This window comes from Chelonoidis abingdonii, chromosome 25 (genome assembly GCF_003597395.2).
Source record: "Chelonoidis abingdonii isolate Lonesome George chromosome 25, CheloAbing_2.0, whole genome shotgun sequence".
Taxonomy (NCBI): domain Eukaryota; kingdom Metazoa; phylum Chordata; order Testudines; family Testudinidae; genus Chelonoidis; species Chelonoidis abingdonii.
Window position 1 is genome coordinate 11,924,587 of NC_133793.1, and position 19,502 is coordinate 11,944,088.

General features: G+C 53.4%; 2 protein-coding genes across 5 annotated transcripts in view; both read right to left on the minus strand.

The window, feature by feature from the left end:
- Positions 1-19,502, minus strand: part of YTHDF2 (YTH N6-methyladenosine RNA binding protein F2) — a 276,572-nt gene that overhangs the window by 153,493 nt on the left and 103,577 nt on the right. The window lies entirely within an intron of this gene.
- LOC116838004 (peptide methionine sulfoxide reductase MsrA-like) overlaps positions 1-19,502 on the minus strand; it is a 51,041-nt gene that overhangs the window by 15,751 nt on the left and 15,788 nt on the right. For 2 of the 4 annotated variants that reach the window (XM_032802963.2, XM_032802964.2), the window contains exons 1-3: positions 16,855-17,108; positions 10,226-10,294; positions 9,338-9,457 (exon numbers count right to left, since the gene is read on the minus strand). In XM_032802963.2, coding sequence (XP_032658854.1) covers positions 9,338-9,457; positions 10,226-10,294; positions 16,855-17,095 — 430 coding nt within the window. In that variant the 5' untranslated portion in view covers positions 17,096-17,108. Of the gene's footprint in view, positions 1-9,337; positions 9,458-10,225; positions 10,295-15,976; positions 16,330-16,854; positions 17,109-19,502 lie in introns of those variants that run through there. The other 2 variants (XM_032802968.2, XM_032802965.2) reach the window with 2 other exon arrangements.

Here is a 19,502-nt window from a genome sequence, read left to right on the forward strand (position 1 = left end):
CATCACAGGCATGGGGCCTACCTTCCAGCACCCGAGGCAGGTAGGCATCTGTCCCATTTCACAGACAGAGAAACTGAGGCACTGAGCAGGGGAGTGACTTGCCCAAAGTCACATCCCAAGTCAGTGGCGGAGCCAGAATCGTCGCAGATCACAGTGTCCCAACACCCAGTCTCCTCCTCTAACCACTAAACCACACTGTCTTCCTGAGCAGTGATGGGAACCCAGGAGTCCTGACTCCCAATCCCCCTGCTCTACCAGAAAGAGCACCCCCCTTGTCCCCGAGACAGGAACAGAAGCTAGCTTCCTGTCCTCTAACCACTGGGCCATGCTCCCTTCCCAGAACTGCCAAGAGGCCTGAATCTTGGTCTCTTCTCTCCAGCCCTTAGATTACACCCTCTCCTTGGTGTGGACTGTGCTTGGGACATTCAGTAGTCAAGGAGGTGATAGTTAAAGCTACAGATGCTTCCTGCTCCCTGAGGGGCTGGGAGATGACACTGGTCTCTTTAGCATCAGCAACCTCAAGGGAGGTGGGGGCCAGCATAGAAATAGGGGAAGGAAGGGGTGCGTGGGGAGCCCAGGGAGGCGATAACTGCTACACAAACAGCCCAGGTCCAAGTGCTTGCCCAGAATGGGGTCTGCATGCACAGCAGCGGTAGCAGCAGATTGCAGCTTTCCCGGACGTCCCCCACTTTTTGGGAGCTGCTGCAGGGCAGGGTGAAGAAGCAGCAGCCAGAGACAGAGCTCCGGCTGGCGGCCATAACCTATTATCCGGTGCAAGCCCGCCACCGCTGGGCACAGCCCTGGCTGTGCAAACCCCACTGTCTTGCAGCAGAGAGACCGACCATCTGCTGCGCCCAGAAAAGGGACTTCACTTTTTCGCTTCTGTTGTGGCTAGCGAGTCTGCCCCAGATGGCATGGAGGCAGCATTCTCCAGTGCGTGTCACAGGTTCCATAAGACAGAGTCTGCTTTAGATCAGTTCATAGGGTCCAGATCTAAAGGGCAGGCAGCGTGGGGCTCCAGCAGGGGTTCTCAAGCTGTGTCTTTCTGAGGCCTCCCCAACATGCTAGAAAAACTCCACGGCCGCCTGGGCCACAACAGCTGGTTTTCTGCATATAAAAGCCAAGGCCCGGCAAGCAAGGCAGTTGCTCAAAACCCCATGCCACAGGGGACCCCACAATTCTCAGGCTTTGGCTTCAGCCCCCGGGTGGCAGGGCTCGGGCTTCAGCTTTCTGCCCTGGGGCCCAGCGAGTCTAATGCTAGCCCTGCTCTCTGATTTATTTTGGTGACCCCCTGAAACCTGCACAGGACCTCCAAGGGGCCACACATCCCCAGCTGAGAACCACTGGGCTACAGGGTGGGGCACTGAACTGGGACTCAGAAGCCCTGGGTTCTCCACCACTGACCCACTGTGTGACCACTGGCAAATCACCTGTGTGTGTGCCACTGATTCCCCTTCTGCCCTTTGTCTGTCTTGCCTAGTCAGATTGTAAGCGCTTCAGGAACTGTCTGTACAGCTCCTTGCACAATGGGGCTAGTACAATATAAACCAAAAGGTCACATATTTTGTTGTATAATATACACAATACAAAACTAAGCCCCATAAAATGGAAACAAAATGCTTTGATTTTGTCCAAACAATTTTTTTCTTCAAGTTTTCTAATTTTTGCTCCGATTCAGAACTAAGCCAAAGTCTCAAAATCTCTGTGAAATGGAACTTTGGGCCCCTGCATAGCCCCAGCTATGGTTATGCTGGACAGCATTAACGGCTGCCATCAACCAGTTCTGCAATCTACCGACAATTACTGAGGCAGTTGAAGCTGATAGCTCTGCTCCCCAGGCAACAGCTCCCCCGTGTTGCTACACCAGAGGGGGAAAACCCAGCCCAAGGCAGCAGCATGCGTTGGCCTTTTCCCGTGTTTCCGACACGGCCAGGCTGACGTCAGCATTGGCAGTTAAAGTCACAAGGAGCGCTCAGCCGTCTCTCAAGTTGTCTGTTAACAGGATCTCCCCATTCCCACTGTGCTCGCTTTCCCTCACCACCCAGCAGCTGGAAGAGTCCACCATTTATCGCTCTTTGCATCCTGGGATCTGAGTAGGCATCATGCAGCTGACCGACTCGTACTCCCGCACTGCAAATGGGGAATCCGAGGCACAGAAAGGTGGCGTGACTTCGCTAAAGTGACTCAGCCAATCGGTGGCAGAGTCAGAAGCAGAAGCTAGGCCTCCTGACTTGAAGGTGCCTTGCACTTCACTACGGCGTTTTGTGCCGTACCTCCCAGCTGCATGACTTGCCCAGTCCACGGTGCACTGTCCAGGGATGCTAGCACTCCACCAAACTCCTAAAGCCCAGTGAGCCACAGCCATATCCTTAGTGCCAGTTGCAGAAGCCAGGCAATGGCCCCACCTCTGCAAACGGCTTTTAAAAGCAATGCAGCCCCTAGACTGCCTGGCAGATACATTTCACCTGGCCCCACTTCACAAGGTCGGGCCCCCGACCTAGCTCAAGCAGCACTGGAAGGAAGGGGGAAGCTCGGGAATCAGGCTGTGTTGAGATGCCACTTTTGCCCAGCACAGAGATGTAAATAGGGAGGCCAGCGCCGGCTGATAACCTCAGCCAACCAGCTGGCAAGAGGAAAAGCATCTCCAGAGAGAGATGCACAGCAGAGCCATACGCGTGAACTAGGGACCCACCACAGGCCACGGAGCAGCAGAGGTTTCCAAGCGTTGCAAAGCCAGGGAGATGTTGGGGGTGGGGGCGGGAGGTGGGGAAAGAGAACATCAATACTTCCCTCCCCTCCAGAAAGGCTGTTCTGCTCCAGAAAGATCATTCTGAGCTTTGCATCTGACTGTACCTTCCTCAGGAAATCTCCAGATCACCACTTCTGCCTCTGGGATCAGCTATTAGCTCTCCCTACAGGGGCAGGGCAGAGACATCTCCACCCAAGCCGACCATCCTGACCCACCCTCCTCAGCTATCTGATGACCCTGTGGGCTGGACTCCTGCCCACTCCCCCCCGCCCCAGAGTAATCTTCCCTCATCTTTCCCTGGACCAGGGCCCAGCATCCCACTAGCTGGGCAGGAGAGACATTCTGGTGCACTGCTCTGCTCCTCCAGGCCAGCCGCAGAGCCAGCCACGTTCCCATTCTTTGGCAACGTTCAGATTCCACTCCCTGCACCAAGGATGGTGCTGCCAGGGCGCGGGGGCGGAGGGGCAATCGAGTCACACAGCTGCGGCTAACGAGAGCATCAGTATGACCCCGAACGACTCTAGTGGTTGTCTCAAAGGCAAGTCCCAGTGAACCTCCTGCTGCTCTTACCAGGTCACAGGGCCGTGCTGCCGCAGAGGGGCAGAAACGTGGGGATATAGCGCAATGCCAAGCGCGGTGGTTAATGTACGACAAATGCCCCATGGGCAGGAGCGCTACGCATCACTCCACCGCCTACCGGAGAGGGTCATGATCTGCCTGCAGGAGCGTCAGCTCTCTCTGCCGACTGGGACAGCACAAAGGGCCCTCGGGCTAGGTGGGCTGAGCGAGGGAGTCCCACTATCCAGGAGCGCAGTTAGCAGGTAAACATTGCATCTAGCCAGGGCTCTGCACAAGCTGCCTTTAGCAGCTGGGAGGCATGGAGATCTTTGGCTAGAAAGTGCTAGAGAATGGGAACAAACTAGGGATCTGTCTTCCGCTTTCCCAGCTGCGGCTACCAGCACAGACGAAGCCTGAGCTTGGAAGGCGCCTGGTAACTACAGTCCATTTCCTCATGGCCAGCTCATTACAGACAGGGGCTAGGGTAGAGATAGCAGAGCATAAACCCCCCCAGCCCAGATTTTACAAGATCTGAGACACTGACTTACATAAACCCTTATGGGGAAAGTCCTAACAGATTTAACAGGGTTGAAGTCATTTGGATGCTGCAGAAATTACTCTAAAACCGACAGATGGAAGATGAGATCTTTCCCACAGGCTGTTTCTTTTTTTAATCCATCCTGTAGAATTCTAATGTTCTATTCATTTCCATGGGGGACTTTTCCCCAAGGCAATATTCCCTCGGCTGAAATTAACAAGCGGGTGAGTTGCGGGGCTGGGGAAAGGTGCTGGACTGACAGCCTTGCAGACAGAGGTTCTCTCCCCCACAAAGCAGGCAGAGCAGGGACAGGTCCCTTGCAGCACCCCACCCCACTGTCCCCCAAACCCCAGCACCGCCACCAAACCAGCCTGCCCTGGATCACTCGACCTATCGAACCTTCAACCTGCCAACAAGGTGTTCAAGGAGCCAATGGCACCCTTTGCAGTAGTGGGTTTTGCGATCTCTGCATTCACTCCGCTAGGAACTGGACTGAGACCCAGCAAACTCATTTCACATGTGCTACCAAAGTGCACTGGGCAACAAAGATTTAGACTCAGATTTTAAGGTCAGAAGGGACCATTATGATCATCTAGTCTGACCTCCTGCACAATGCAGGCCACAGAATCTCACCCATCCACTTCTATAACAAACCCCTAACCTATGTCTGAGTTACTGAAGTCCCCAAATTGTGGTTTGAAGAACTCAAGCTGCAGAGAATCCTCCAGCAAGTGACCCCTGCCCCACGTTGCAGAGGAAGGCGAAAAACCTCCAGGGCCTCTGCCAATCTGCCCTGGTGGAAAATTCCTTCCCAACCCCAAATATGGCGATCAGTTAAACCCTGAGCATGTGGGCAAGACCGATTTGCTGACTGTCACCAACCTGGGCTGGATTGGCAGCAGCAGCAGGCACTACATTCACCCACCCACGCCCTCACACCAGCTCACCTGACCTGCCCAGCCCCGCCAAACTCTCGCCAGTGCCCCTGCAGAGTCACATGCACCGGGGGACACCGCCTCCGCTTTGTGCGGTCGTTTCAGTCGCTCCTTACATGCAGGAGGATAAGACACTCTCTCCCCTACTGCATTATGTTAATACCCAGAACTGAGACAACAGACGCGGATAATATTTCTTGTAGACAGGTAATCCTCCGCACCAGTGTGCAGAATGCTTTTGCAGATAAGACATGAAACCGTCTGTTTGGATTTCTGATGAGTTTGTGGGGGCGGGGCTGGAGAGAGAAGGGGAAGTGGGTGGGGGGGATTAGCCTTCCTAATAAATCTATTAGCACACTGCACTGCAGCACCTCTTGCTGTTCATTAACAAAATCCCCCTCAATTTCATGCTAACAGCTGCTCTGGACTGTGGCTCTAGAGTCTAGTGAAGGTTCTGGATAACATGGGGATAGGTAACCCGTGGCTGAGGAAAGCCATAAGCAAATCAGAGACTGGGTCAGTATCATTCCCACTTTACAGATCGGGAAACTGAGGCTTGGAGAAAGGTCACAGGAGAGTGATGGCAGAGCCAGGAGTAGCACCTGGGTTTCGCTAACTTCCTAGCCCTGCTGCTGAGTAGGTGATGCTCAGGGGAAGGGAGAGAAGTCACTGATTGAATGGTCAGATTCCAGTCATTTTGCAAAGGAGACCACCAGAAAAAAAACAACACACCTCCTCCCTCCCTCCTACGCTGTAAAAGGAGTTTAGATTTCATCCAGTCAGCCTCATTCAAAAGGCCTGTGTTGGCAACCTGCTTCCAGGATGATCTTTGGACCTCAGAACAAGATAGCCACGGCATTTCCCCAAGCCAACTCACAAACATTGGGGGTGCACAGTCACCAACAGGCCATGCTAATCCCAAGGGGAGCAGCCCCGAGCCTGCGATGTAGGTCTTACACTCAGCTTCTCAATCACACAGTCCAGCCCGTAACCGCTGACTGATGAGGTGCTGTCAGGGAAGGGGGCCCATGGTTCAGAATCTGGCAGGCATCATGGGATTCAGCCTGGGAGTGGGGATGTCTGTTGTGCTGCTCCTTCGAGCCAGGCCTTGGATCTGATCACCGTGGGGATCTAGGAAACATCATATCCGGACCCACTCCTATGGCTCAGCCCAGTGTGGACTGGGCCCGGGGAGAGCCTGGCTCCGTGGTTAGAGGGGTTCACATTAGCCCTCAGCTGACACACTCAATCAGTATCAGAGGGGTAGCCGTGTTAGTCTGAATCTGTAAAAGCAGCAGAGAATCCTGTGGCACCTTATAGACTAACAGACGTTTTGGATCATGAGCTTTCGTGGGTGAATACCCACTTCGTCAGATGAATGTAGTGGAAATTTCCAGGGGCAGGTATATATATGCTAGCAAGCAAGCTAGAGATAACAAGGTTAGTTCAATCAGGGAGGATGAGGCCCTGTTCTAGCAGTTGAGGTGTGAAAACCAAGGGAGGAGAAACTGGTTCTGTAGTTGGCAAGCCATTCACAGTCTTTGTTTAGTCCAGAGCTGATGGTGTCAAATTTGCAGATGAACTGAAGCTCAGCAGTTTCTCTTTGAAGTCTGGTCCTGAAGTTTTTTTGCTGCAGGATTGCCACCTTAAGGTCTGCTATAGTGTGGCCAGGGAGGTTGAAGTGCTCTCCTACAGGTTTTTTTATATTGCCATTCTTAATATCTGATTTGTGTCCATTTATCCTTTTCCGTAGAGACTGTCCAGTTTGGCCGATGTACATAGCAGACAATCAAGCCCTTATTAACACAAGCTGGGGGTGCTCGAGTGGCCGCCTCACCCCAAGACAACCCAGCTCAGGCCTCAATGGGAAGCATCCTCTGACCTAACCCCCAAACTCTGAAGCAAGCCCCAACAGCTCCAGACCCAAAGTACCTCCTGTGTCCCAGGCCTTTCTATTCAGGTCACTCCATCAGACCATCTTGAACATCCCACCCAAGGTCTGCATGGCTGGCTTAGCTGGGCATCGGGCCCAACCTGGCTTCGTGTTCATTTACTGCTTTAACGCATCCCAGGTCCTGTTTCCAGAGGGCTGTGTTAGAAGAGGAGGCCGTTGTCCTCGTCCGGCTGCCCCTGCCAAACGTTGATAGCTTCCTAAAAGGATACATCTCTCGCAAGAGGTATCCCTCCACCTCTTAAAAAAACAGGACACTAAGGGCGAGCAAAGCTATCACCCCTCTGCACAGCAGATGAAGGTCAGCACTGTCCCAAAGCGATGAGAGAGCTGGGCCCTGAGAGGCTGCATTTCGCATTAGGGTTGGATAAGTTGCTGGGGAAGGGAGCGAAAAGCCACAGACCGAAGTCACGCTTGGGGAAATGGGCGTTTGGAAGGTCTGCAAGACAGTATTCCACCGGCTCAGAGGAGACTCTCGCACGCGGAGCCCAGAAGGGATGGCTGCTTCTCCTGCCACCTACACGCCATCTCTGACAGCCTGGCGTCACCACTTAAAATGTCATACTTGTAGTTCTACCACTCTGGAGCCTACCTCCTCGCCCATCAGTTCTCATATGCTCAGCCGGCTTGGAGCCGATCCGAACACAGCTGGCAGATCTCCAAGGAAAAGCCAGGTGCTGCCGGAAGCAGTGCTGGCAATTCACTAGATGGCATTCTCCTTCCGAGTCTATGCCCTCACACTAGGTGGCACTGTGCTGCCGTCTTCTGGAGGAGACATAAAACAGAAATCCCAACATGCAGCTTCCATTCACGCACTGATTATTAAAAATCCTACGACAGGGTATAAACCATTATGTTCCAACCAAACTGAACTGGTGAATTCCATTCTAACTCTCTAAATTCTCACTGCAATTTCAACTGAATAAAGTATTTTACACTTTCTCTCCTGAGCCATCCCGTTGCTGCATGCTGTTAACAGTGGCCATGCTCTACCCCAGAAGCAGCTGCAGTTCAGCAGTAGCTGAAGCAGTTACTGTACAGTGCATCAAGCACCGAGACAGATGGCATTGTATAGACATATATAGGATCATCAATAAGTCTTGGAATACTATGGAAGTTCCAGAAGACTGGAAGAAAGCTGCTGTGCTGCCAATATTTAAAAAGGTTAAATGGGATGACCCAGAAATTATAGAGGCTGGTCAGTCAGACATTGATCCCGGGCCACATAATGGAGCGGCTCACATGGGACTTGATTATTTAAAAAAAGGTAATATAATTAATGCCAATCAATGTCAGTTTATGGAAAATAGGTCCTGTCAAACTAACTTGATATTTTTTTAAACGGGATTACAAATTTGGTTGATGCAGGTAATAGCGTTGACGTAATAGACTTCAGACCTCTGTAAGGCATGTGACTTGGTACCACACAATGATTTGATTAAAAAATTCGAATAGTATAAAATGAACATGGCACACATTAAATGGATTAAAAACTGGCTAGCTAATAGATCTCAAAATGTAACCATAAATGGGGAATCATCATGAAGTGGGTGTGTTGCTAGTGGGATCGATTCTTGGCCCTACACTACTTAACATTTTTAATCAATGACCTGGAAGAAAACATAAAAACCTCACTGATAAAGTTTGCAGATGACACAAAAATTGGGGAGTGATAAATAACGAAGAGGACAGGTCACTAATCGGATACGGATGGCTTAGTAAGCTGGGCGCAAGCAAACAATATGCATTTGAATAAGTCTAAATGCAGATGCATCTATCTAGGAAAACAGATCATAGGCCGTATGACCATGATGGGGGACTCTATCCTGGAAAGCAGCGACACTGAAAAAGATATGGGGAAGGGGGTAGATAATCAGCTGAACATGAATTACCAGTCCGACGCTGTGGTCCACAGGGCTAATGGAATCTGTGGATGCATAAACAGGGAAATCTCAAGTAAGAGTAGAGAGGTTATTTTACATCTGTATTTGGCACTGGTGTGACCACTGCAGGAATCCTGTGTCCTGTTCTGGTGCCCACAATTCAAGAAGGCTGTTGGTAAATTGGAGAGGGGTCAGAGAAGAGCCATCAGAATGATTACAGGATTAGAAAAAATCTGCCAGATAGCAATAGACTCAAAGAGCTCAATCTATTTAGGTAACAAAGGAATGTTTAAGGGGTGATTTGATCATCTATAAGAACCTTTCTGGGGAACAAATATTTTCTAATAGGCTTCTCAATCTGCCAGAGGAAGGTCTAACACGATGCAATGGCTGCAGGTTGAAGGGAGCCCATTCAGCCTGGAAATAAGGTGTAACATTTTTAACGGTGAGAGTCATTAAACACTGGAACAATTTCCCAAGGGTCGTGGGGGATTCTCCAGCACCGGCCATTTTTAAAAGCAAGATGGGATGTTTTTCTAAAAGATCTGCTCTCGTTTGCACAGGGAAGTCCTGCGGCCCGTGTTATGGAGAAAGCCAGACTAGATGGTCACAGAGGTCCCTTCTAAGCGATGAATCTCCAGGCAATTAAGGGTTCGGACAATAGGAACTCTTGTGGCAAAGCAAAGCTACAGTTCCCCAAGTAGACGAAAAGGGAGGTGTTACCTGTACAGACTTCTTTGTAGGTGGGGTTTGGGGTGAAGCCTCCTGCGTAGCCCACCTGGGTGGAGAAGATGCCTGGCAAGCTCCAGAACATCTTCTCGGCTCCCCAAAAACATCCCATGCCTGGAAAGAACAGGAGATCGAGAAGGTGAATTCAGTGCAAAGCACTTAATCTGAAACCAGGGAGCGTCAGTTCATCCTCAGCCCAACCCTGGCAGGACACAACCTGCTTTGGGGCAGGTCCCTTTCCTGCTCTCCAGTCCACCCATGCGCAATGGTCATTGACTTCAACGAGCACACCACGCCCAGCCATTAGGGCCGGGGTTGGGCCCTAGTTCAGCATGTGGCTTTTAACTCCGCAGACACCTACGGGTTTGCAGAGGAGGTGGGTAAACGCTGCGTGCGACCAGCAGGGTGCTACAGAGTCTCTGTTCAGATCGAATTCTCCCACGGATCTGAAGGTGGGGGACCCACTTGGCCCTTAATAGCCTTCAGGACTGTGAACAGGGGAGCCCACCAGGAAGGGGCTATTGACAGTGGGTGGAGGGACTGACCAGAGATGATGAATGAAACTGAGCAAAGGACAGTCACCAGCAATTGCTTATCGGTCGTGAGATCTAGGATGTGGAACAGCATCCCCAGGACAGAGGGGGCAGCTTCTTCTCTTGCGCTGGAGAATAGACTCCAGGGGGCCTGATAGCTCTCCCCCTCCCACCCGCTATCTCCAACCTCAATGGTTCATCCTCCCCCCACATGGCCGATTCTGGTCCCAATGGACAGTTGCTGTTCTGGCCCAAGTTCTAGAGGGAAGGAGGAGGGGGCAGCCCCCACTCTCACCCAACCGGTGCCCCACTACCAAGTTAGAGAAGGGAGAGGGAACAAACCACACACCGAAAACAGCCATCTGCATTCCCTCTGGGAATGGCGGGAGTGTCGCGTTCCCGCTGACAGCATGCCTGGCTGCAGGAGGAGAGAGAGATATGGATGAGCCCCTTTGCCAAGTCTTTAATAGCCATAATCCCTAGTTCTTATACAGTGCCTGCCATCAGAAGATCTCAAAGCACTTTACCAAAGGAGGTCAGTATCTTTGTCCACATTTTACAGATGGGGAAACTGAGGCACAGGGAAGTGAAGTGACTTGCTCAAAGTCAATCTGGAAGCCAAGGCAGAGCTGGGAATAGAACCCAGGTCTCCTGAGTCCTAGTCCAGTGCCCGAGCCACAAAGTATTGAAAGCTTGCCACCAAAGCTTTAGCTGCCTGCCTGAGAGGGGCACCTGGAATCCCCACCCCCAGCTAGACCCAAAAGTCATGTCAATCTGGGACTCCGAGACAATCTGGGATCCCAGACCCGTCGGCACCATTCATTGTGCTGCACCACAGGGTTCTCCAGCTCCTCCCAGAGATGGTCTTGTGGACTCCCCTGGCCCCCCACCGGGGTCTTAGTCATTAGGCACAAAGAGCGTGCTCAGCCCTGCTCAGACAGGTCAAAGAGACATTTGGGACCTGGCCCATCACGACGAACCCACTGCCTAAAATAACCCCATTCGTTCAGCCTCTGGTGCCCTTGTGCTGGGCGTGTCTGGGGTGGCTGCATTCAGATCCACTCGCCAGGAAATCTCAGCTCATTTCTTGCACCTGGCTTTCAAGAAGGGACCCTCCCCCACCCCATTCCCCAGTTTTCACAAGGTCAAGGAACTCTCCCTCCTCCAGGGTCACAGGCTGAGCATCAGCAACTCAGCTGGCACGAGAACACAGAATCCACTTTTGTTACAGCGACTGGACCACACACACTGGGCTGCGGGTACACAATGGAAACCCAGGAAACGCAGCACGGGGTCCTGCAGCAGCTTCTCTTTGCCTGTAGCCCAGGGCTTCATTGCACGCATGATCAGCCCCTCCGGCGGCGTGAAACTCACCCCTCAGGCCCCATGGGGAAGGCGTAAGTGGGACTCAAGATCTGTGCACGCCCCCATCCTGGCCCTTTGCTGCACTGGGGTGAATTTCATCTTCATAGCTCAGCCGTTCCTATAAGGCCAGTGGCACGGCAAGAGAGCACAGAAAAAACAGCCCTTTAGAGTCATCTAAACCCCCGAATCCCAGGGCCTAAACAACAGGAGGAACCATGGGAAGGGGAATCAGCGCTTTGGAGGTTCCTAACACTAGTTAATTTCATCAAGGACTCAGGGGTCCAAGCCTTTAGTCCCTTCTATCTAGGTGCCCCACTGAATAGTGTATTTGGAGAGGGTGTAGCGTACCCCGCCATCCATCCCACAACTGCTGGATCCCTGGCCAGGACTTCAGGAGATCCTGCGTGGGACTATCATAGGCTGTGTTAGCCAAGAGCCAGAGGGAACCACAGGCTCGCTCTGAGTCCAGCAGCTTCCATAAGGAATCCTCTTTCCATTCATTACAGCACAGCTCTGGCCACACGGGCATCCCCGTCAGAAACATGATCTGCTGCAAAAGGGTCTGAGATCACGGGCATTAGGGGGCGAAGATCGTCGGAACCACAGGACTGGAAAGGCTCTCCAGGGTCGGAGAACCAGGATCCCCTGGTGTGGCAGGTCGCCCCATCCACAGATCAAGCCCCATCGATCTTAAAACGAGTTAGGTTGCTTGCTCGGATGCTGCCTCACAGCACATCAGCACCACAGCCCCAACTGCCTGCTAATCCCAGACCTGTAATAGGGTTATCCAATGCCCCCACCGCCAGCTGGGGATTAGCCTGCACGGCTCCGATCAGCTCCTTTGTCTCTTCCCCAAGTCTCTATTTTAAGCCTTTGTATCTTCCCGGGGCCTCGTGTTCACTCGAGAAGTGAGGACAACTCGTGCAGAGAGCCCCCCGCCACCCGCCCCGCCACACACAGATGGGAGAATCCATGTTCATAGACAGCCTAGGAGAGATCAGCTGAGCGTCACAGCCTCAGTGCTCCTATCCAGGACCCCCAGGGTGAGGGGTGGGGAGGAGCACAGGCAGCCCTGGCAGATTAACACAGCTCAGCTCATGCACTCTACATGGCATGAGGATGGCACATAAGCCAAAAGCTCCTTCTGGCAGGCAGGAGATCACCATGCATAACGGCCTCAAGCCTGCTGCTTCAGTGTTAAGAGCGGGGCTGCTCCCAGAGGCAGGAGAGCGATGGGGGTTCAACAGGGGCGTGGGGAGAAGGGTGTCTGTCTATGGAGCTGCCCAGGTAGGCAGAACCGGCTTCTCTCCCCCGGCTGCCAGGGCAGGTCACTTCTCAGGAGCCGACTGCAGGATGCGCAGATGATTTATGGCTGTGCCCGTACAAGGGAGAGGAGGATAGCGCTGCTTGGCACTAGATGGTGCCAGTGGGGGCAGATGCCATGCTGGATTCCCACACACAGCTCTGTGATGCTCCTCGATCCCGACCCACAGCCCACCCTGTTATTCCAGTCCTGGCCCCCTGCCCCTACACACTGAGTTCTGCCACTGCCTCTATTCCCAGCCTGCAGCACCTGGTTATTCCAGTCCTGTTCCCCCACTTTCCCAGCACTGGCAATCCCCCTCAAACCCAACCCACAGCCCCCTTCTTTGCCAGTCCTGTCACCCCAGCTCTGCCAGTGCCCCTCAAGCCCAAATCACAGCTCCCCACCACCATGCTAGTCCAGGCCCATGCTCCTCACACAGGCAGTTCTGCAGTGCTCTCTTTCCCCCCGCCCTTCCGCCTCTCCCAGCAGGGCGTCTCCACAGAGGGTTTTCGGAGCTGCTCTAATTCCATAGAAATGATCTGGGCATAGTTCTCTGGCCTGCATTATATGGGGAGGCCAGATAAGATGATCACAGTGGTCCCTTCTGGCCTCGGAAGCTCTGAATAGCACACTGCCATTCTCGCAGCACAGACGCCCCTGGGTCGGTGACGCCACGAAATACTGAGCACTGTCAGCGTGTTTTCACTTGCGTCCTAGTGATCAGGAGCCAGGTCTGCAGAGGCTAACAAAGCCCAACGGGGCTTGCTGAGTGGAATCTCCTCCCCCTCTACCCCAGGCAAAGGATCAGCCACTGAGGAGCTGTGGTCACAAGGCAGAGTATCCTTCTCCCAGACCCAGGAGTTTCTTTTTTCTCTGGCAGCGTAGCTCACAGGGAGTCACAGAATCTCAGGGTTGGAAGGGACCTCAGGAGGTATCTAGTCCAACCCCTGCTCAAAGCAGGACCAACCCCAACTAAATCATCCCAGCCAGGGCTTTGTCAAGCCTGACCTTAAAAACCTCTAAGGAAGGAGATTCCACCACCTCCCTAGGGAACCCATTCCAGTGCTTCACCACCCTCCTAGTGAAACAGTTTTTCCTAATATCCCAACCTAGACCTCCCCCACATCCAAACCCATGGCCCATCTCCCACCTGAGACTTGCGCCTCTGGGAGCCAGATCTGCAGGCAGCAGCATGCGTGATACAGGTGCGCTCCCTGCCAGCCCACCTGAGGTCAGAGCTGTGTGGGGACCAGCTGAAGTGGGACTCTTTCGAGGAATGAAGTAAAGGGATCTCCACTGGGAATAGGGCGCCTGGCCTCACTCCAATCCAGAGCACCTTGCCTCCCCCATCCCATTCTGCTTACTACCCCCTCCCTGACCCTGCTCCAATACGCCTCCACCTTCTGCTCTAAGGCAACCCATTTCTCCCACCCCATCAGGGCTTAACACCACACCTGGACAGAGCAGGGCAACACAAGAGGCATTTTGACCTCCCCACTCAGTGACATGGGCTTTCCCCACCCTGCCCCACCATCCCTGCTTTGTCTAGGTGGTGGGTAAGGTCTAGGAAGCAGATAGCCACTCTTACTGATCTGCCACTCTGTTGGCACAATACGCAAGGAAAGATTGGAGCCTGGGGGCTCCTAGCTTTATACCAGCTGTAGATCTATTCTACCCCCAAGTCCTACAGAGAGCTGGTGTGCACAAGAGGGCAGATAGTGAAAACTACCAGGTGAAGAGATGTTCAATACACAGCAAAGCAATCAGTAATCCGTCAACTATAGGTGGGCGAGGATGGAGGAATGGAATCCTGCTACTCCAGCGAAAGGGCGTGCATGTTAGGATGACACAGGAGGGCCATATTTCAGGAGAGGACATGTGTCTGGTCCTCCACAGGAGCCCCTTTTACTATGCGAGTCCACGTTTGATTTCACAGAGGCATAATATGTAAAACACAGGTTGCTCATGTAGCATTCACACAGCATGTAGTTTGTCCTACATGGGCCCATGGTGGGAACAAATTAGATGGGGAAACTGAGGGTTTAAGACCAACACTTTCAAAGGTGTTCCATTAGTTTTGGGTGCCTGCCATAGGATAATTGGGCTTGATTTTTCATCACGTGTTGAGCAGCCGTTACAGCTGACAGAAGCAGCATGTGCTCAGAAATCAGGCCCAAGGGGTCTCATGACGGGCACCCAAAATTAACAGACCCTTTCGGAGAGAAAGTGGCTTAAGCGACTTGCCCCTGGTCAGACAGCGAGTTGGTGTCAGAGCAGAGAGCACAACCCGGAGATCCCTGCCCTCTGATGCAGCACGTTATCCTCAGGATCGGCCTTCCTTCCTTCCTTCCATCCAGTAAAGAGTTGGAAGAGAAGACCTTTGCCTTAAATGTCTTCCGGGCTTCTCCTCCCCAGATATCCTCGTTCTCAGATTTACACACCCCTACGCAGCACTCCAAGCAACCTAGCAGCTACGCAAGCAATTCCACACGGGGTGGAGGGGGAGACTCCTGCCAGCATTCACTTAATGCCAGATACCGGCTTATACTGCATCTGCATCCGCCTCACGCACTCTCCTAACAGACCTTCCACCAGAACCTGGAAACCAAGTGGGGTGGGCTAGGGACCCTCCCCACTAGGGAATCATCACTAAGGGAGCCCTGCAGCCCACCCCCCATCAGCTCCCCACGTCTGTGAAGAGCCAGCACCGACACACAGTCCCACCCCAAGGGAGTAACCCAATAGCCCCCCCCGCCCCCAGGGCCGTGCCCACCAGCTCACTCCACAGCCCCCGAGAGCGACCCCAAACGGCCAGACGGGTGCAGCACTGGGAGAGGAACGGCTCGCTGGGGCCATACGGGATCATCTCTGCATGGAGGGGGCCCTCCAGAAGGCCGGCAGGCCCCAACGCTGAGCTCTCAATCGACCTGAAAGATCCACTATGCTGATCGCTCCTAGATGGGCTTATCAGACTCTTCCACCCCATCCCTGCTAATCAAGGAGCCTCCTCCTGCCCTTCCCCATCCCACAAGGCAGTGCTGATGAGCCCAGTGTCTGTACATTCCCCCAGCTGTCCACTCAGGTGGAACGATGACTCTCCATGGTCCTCATCCCACCTTAGCAGACATAACGCTTCCCAGCTCTAGCCACGGCCTCCCGCGCCGTGCCCCCCACCCCCACCACAGCAACAGTGACGCTGCCAGGACACAGCCAGGGAGGCTCCTAGACCTCGGAGCCCAGTCAATCCCAGGGCAAGGGCCACGCCGGCAACTCCAGGGACCTTAAGATCAGGGCGTGTGATCACCACCCACTGCACAAGGGAGCACACTCCAAATGCAGGGAAGATCCCAACTTCACGCAACCCAGCCCCTTACAAGGAGGTCCAAGCCCCATTCCCCACCCTGAGCCCCAGCTCCCTCGATCACATACCCAGACTGGAGCCATTTTATTCTGCTTCCAAAGCACATAGCTGCCGCAGAGGTGGGGATGCCTTGTCCTGATTTTCCTAGCTGCCCTTGGCTACCTGCTAAGGACTCCGAAGGTTTAGTAGCCAAATGTGAACAGACTGGAGAGAGTTGGGGGCCAGGGAGGGGAAGAGAGACAAAAGTCCAGAGTTGGGCTCGGGTCTGCGAGGCGTTTCGCTGGCAGCGCAGCCGGGCGGCTTGGCAGCTCGCAGACAATTCCTTCCCTGGCTCCGGCTCTCTCCCCTTTCCTGAGGAGGGCAGGCAGGCTACATAATTTCCTTGGCCCGGATTCAATTCAATCAGCGCAGGAGCGAGCTGTGCTCCCCAAACACCACTCCCGGCTCCGCGGGGAAAAAAAAGAAAATCTCACACAGCCATCGATGGCTACCAACAATATGTGGGAAGACGAGATTTGTTCATATCATCCCCCCCCCCCAAAACAAAGGCTTTGAGCCCCCCCAACTTCCCCCCACCTCCTACCCTCAAACCTCTCCTCCCCCTGCATCCCCCCCCCGCTCCCTGCACACCGCACCATCAGCCCCGAGCCACCCCAGCCTTCCCTGGCATTGCTGCCAAGCAGCCTTGGCAGCCCTCCAGCCTGTGCCAGCTTTATTCTCTCCCTGTGTCTCACGCCTTCCTTGCCAACCTCCATCCCAACTCTTAGTGTCTGTCTGTCCCCACAACCCCCCCTTTTCCCCGCCCCTCTCTCTCTGGCTGTTTCCCCTGCTTTGCAGATCCAGGGCGCGAGCCAACAAAGTAGGAAGAATCAAAAATTCACAGCAATTAGTTTACTTAAAAAAAAAAAAGAGAGAGAGAGAGAAAGAAAAGCAGCAGTTTACCAACCTCTGAGCATGGGCCTCCCCCCACCATGCGGGCCGATGCCCGTCGGACCCCTCCGAGATGCCCGCCTTGTGCCCACCACCTCCGGGAGCTTCTGAACACCGGGAAGGGGGCAAAGAGAGGGGGTGGGGCAGGAAGAAAGAAGGCGACAGAAGACCAGGCAAGAAGGAGGCTGACAGGAGCTGGAGATCTCGCATCTGAGCGGTGCCAGGCTCTTCCCCCCCTCCTGCCATCGTGAGAACATCCGCGGGCAGCAAAAGCAGCCACTCTTTTATATGGCACCAGCCTGCTGCGGTGCAGAGCATCATGGGACAGGGAGAGGGGGGAAAAAAAGAGGGGGGTGGGAGAGAGAGAGAGACAGAGAAGGAATGAAAAATGACATGCAAGTTTCACCTCTGAGGAAGGTCACTTGGTGACTTCGAGAACAGGGCTCAGACCCACCCAGGAGATTTAAAGAGAGGAGAAGCCAAGCTGCTGCTGGCCCTTCCTGGGTGAAAGGAGACCAAGGCAGGAGCCCCTGCTCACCACGAGACACCAGAGCTCACTTCCCAGCAGCCTCATCCTGCTGCAGCCCCAATCACCCCTCGATTAGGAACCGGTGCTGATCGATTCCCCAGTCTCCCATGAAGGCGCCTGCCGAGATGGAAGCCATAGGTCCCAGACACCGAACCCTTCGCTCTTCCCACAGTTCATCTCTGAGCATCAAGACGTGCACCTCTGAACACCCCCTTCACGTGTGGGAACCACACACACACACACACCCCGTGAGGGGAAGGTAAAAACTTTTTGGAAGAGGAAAATAGCACCAAGTCCAACTTGCCTGTGATTCACCTTAGGCGGGACACTGTTTGCGAAAGCATCTGTACTGCTATCTGTTACCATCCTGCTGGCCTTATTAACAGCATCGTCCCTTATTAAACAGAAAAAGGATTGCAGCAAAACCCCCAAACAAACAGGGCCTGCTTTTCCAGCGCTGATGCCTGCTTGTATTTCAGGGAGCTTAGAGCTAGCCTGGTCAGTTTCACTCCAGTGGCTAGTTAGTTTCACTCGCCCCAGCACAAGGCAGTTCCAGAAGCTCATTTCCCCCAAAAGTTAAAATCTATGGAAGCTTTCGCGTTCATTGAGGGACTGCACGTTTAGGGCTAATACTTTGGCCTTGCAGAACGTGGCAGCGTCCTTCCATTCCCAGCCTTCCTGGATTCTCACCCATCAGCCACATTATCCAGCACCTTTTACCTTCCCATCTCTCTCCAGCTTTTGGTCAGTGTTGGCAACTCTTAGGGTTTTATCACGAGTCTTGCAACACATTTGGTGTTTCTTCTTAAACCCCCAGATCCTGGAGTCCTGGGATGATGCAAAACTCTCTGTGCTCTCCAAAAAAGCAGGTTTCTCGCCCTCATAGGTGTAGAGAAAAGATTAAAACTATGACACACACACACATGCCCCCCAGGTGCCGGAATGCAAATAAAGAGACCTCCACCATTTATTTGGTTTTTAATATCTATGATTTTAAAAGCCTAGCTCGTGATTCTGGAGGGGTCTGCCGCACTGTTCTTCAATGCTTGGGGCTGGTAATGCTGTGGCCGTGTGCACGGTGGGGTTGGCAGAGGGCGGGAGTGAAGACTAGGAAAACGAACTGATGAAAAAGAGACAGAAACAGACATTTACACAGATTACTAATAAGAATCGCTCTGGATATTTTTTGTTAAGACACAATTTGGGGAAGGGATATTAAACCTCAGGGCTCAAGCTGCTCTCCAATCACTAGGGATTAGGATGAGAACTAACGTAGGGGGCAGATTATCCCATACCTGCCTGCTGTGGGGTGTTTATACCTGTTTCCGAGGCGTCTGGTGCCGGCCACCATCAGAGACAGGACCCTGGGCTAGGCAGACCTCAGCTCTGATCCAGCCTGGCTATTCCTATGTTCCTGGAAACGCAGTGGGTTACAGGACTGAGCGATTGTGACAAACAGCCTGAGTTGGGGGAAGGGGGGAAGCAGCCTGTCATTGCCAGGGATACAGTAATCAGGGCACAGAGCATCATTGGGACATTCCCCAGCAACGAGTCCAGAGCCCAAACAAGACGAGAGGCAGATACAGACCACAGTAGATACAGCCTTGGTGAGAGACAGCCAGAAGCATTAACACCTTCACTGCCCCCTGCCGCCAGCAATGGTGGGGTTAGGGCATCAGCATGAAGGGCACCTGCAGCGCTGGAGGCTTCATAGCCAGGCATGGCCATGCCCACCCTCATCTACCTTGTGCCTGGCTGAGGAGATTCCCCGGCATGTCAGGCAGCAGGAAGAGGGGAGCTGCCTTTTCCCAGTGGTTCTCCGACATGGGCAAACATCTGCGAGGCAGGGGGGGCTCTGTTCCGGCACGAGTCCCCCCGTGATCCCAAGAGGAGGGGATTAGAGGTCTCATAAGAACATAAGAACGGCTGTACCGGGTCAGACCAAAGGTCCACCTAGCCCAGTATCTGTCTACCCACAGTGGCCAATGCTAGGTGCTTCAAAGGGAGTGAACCTAATAGGCAATGATCAAGTGATCTCTCTCCTGCCATCCATCTCCATCCTCTGACAAACAGAGGCTAGGGACACCATTCCTTACCTATCCTGGCTAATAGCCATTTATGGACTTCACCACCAT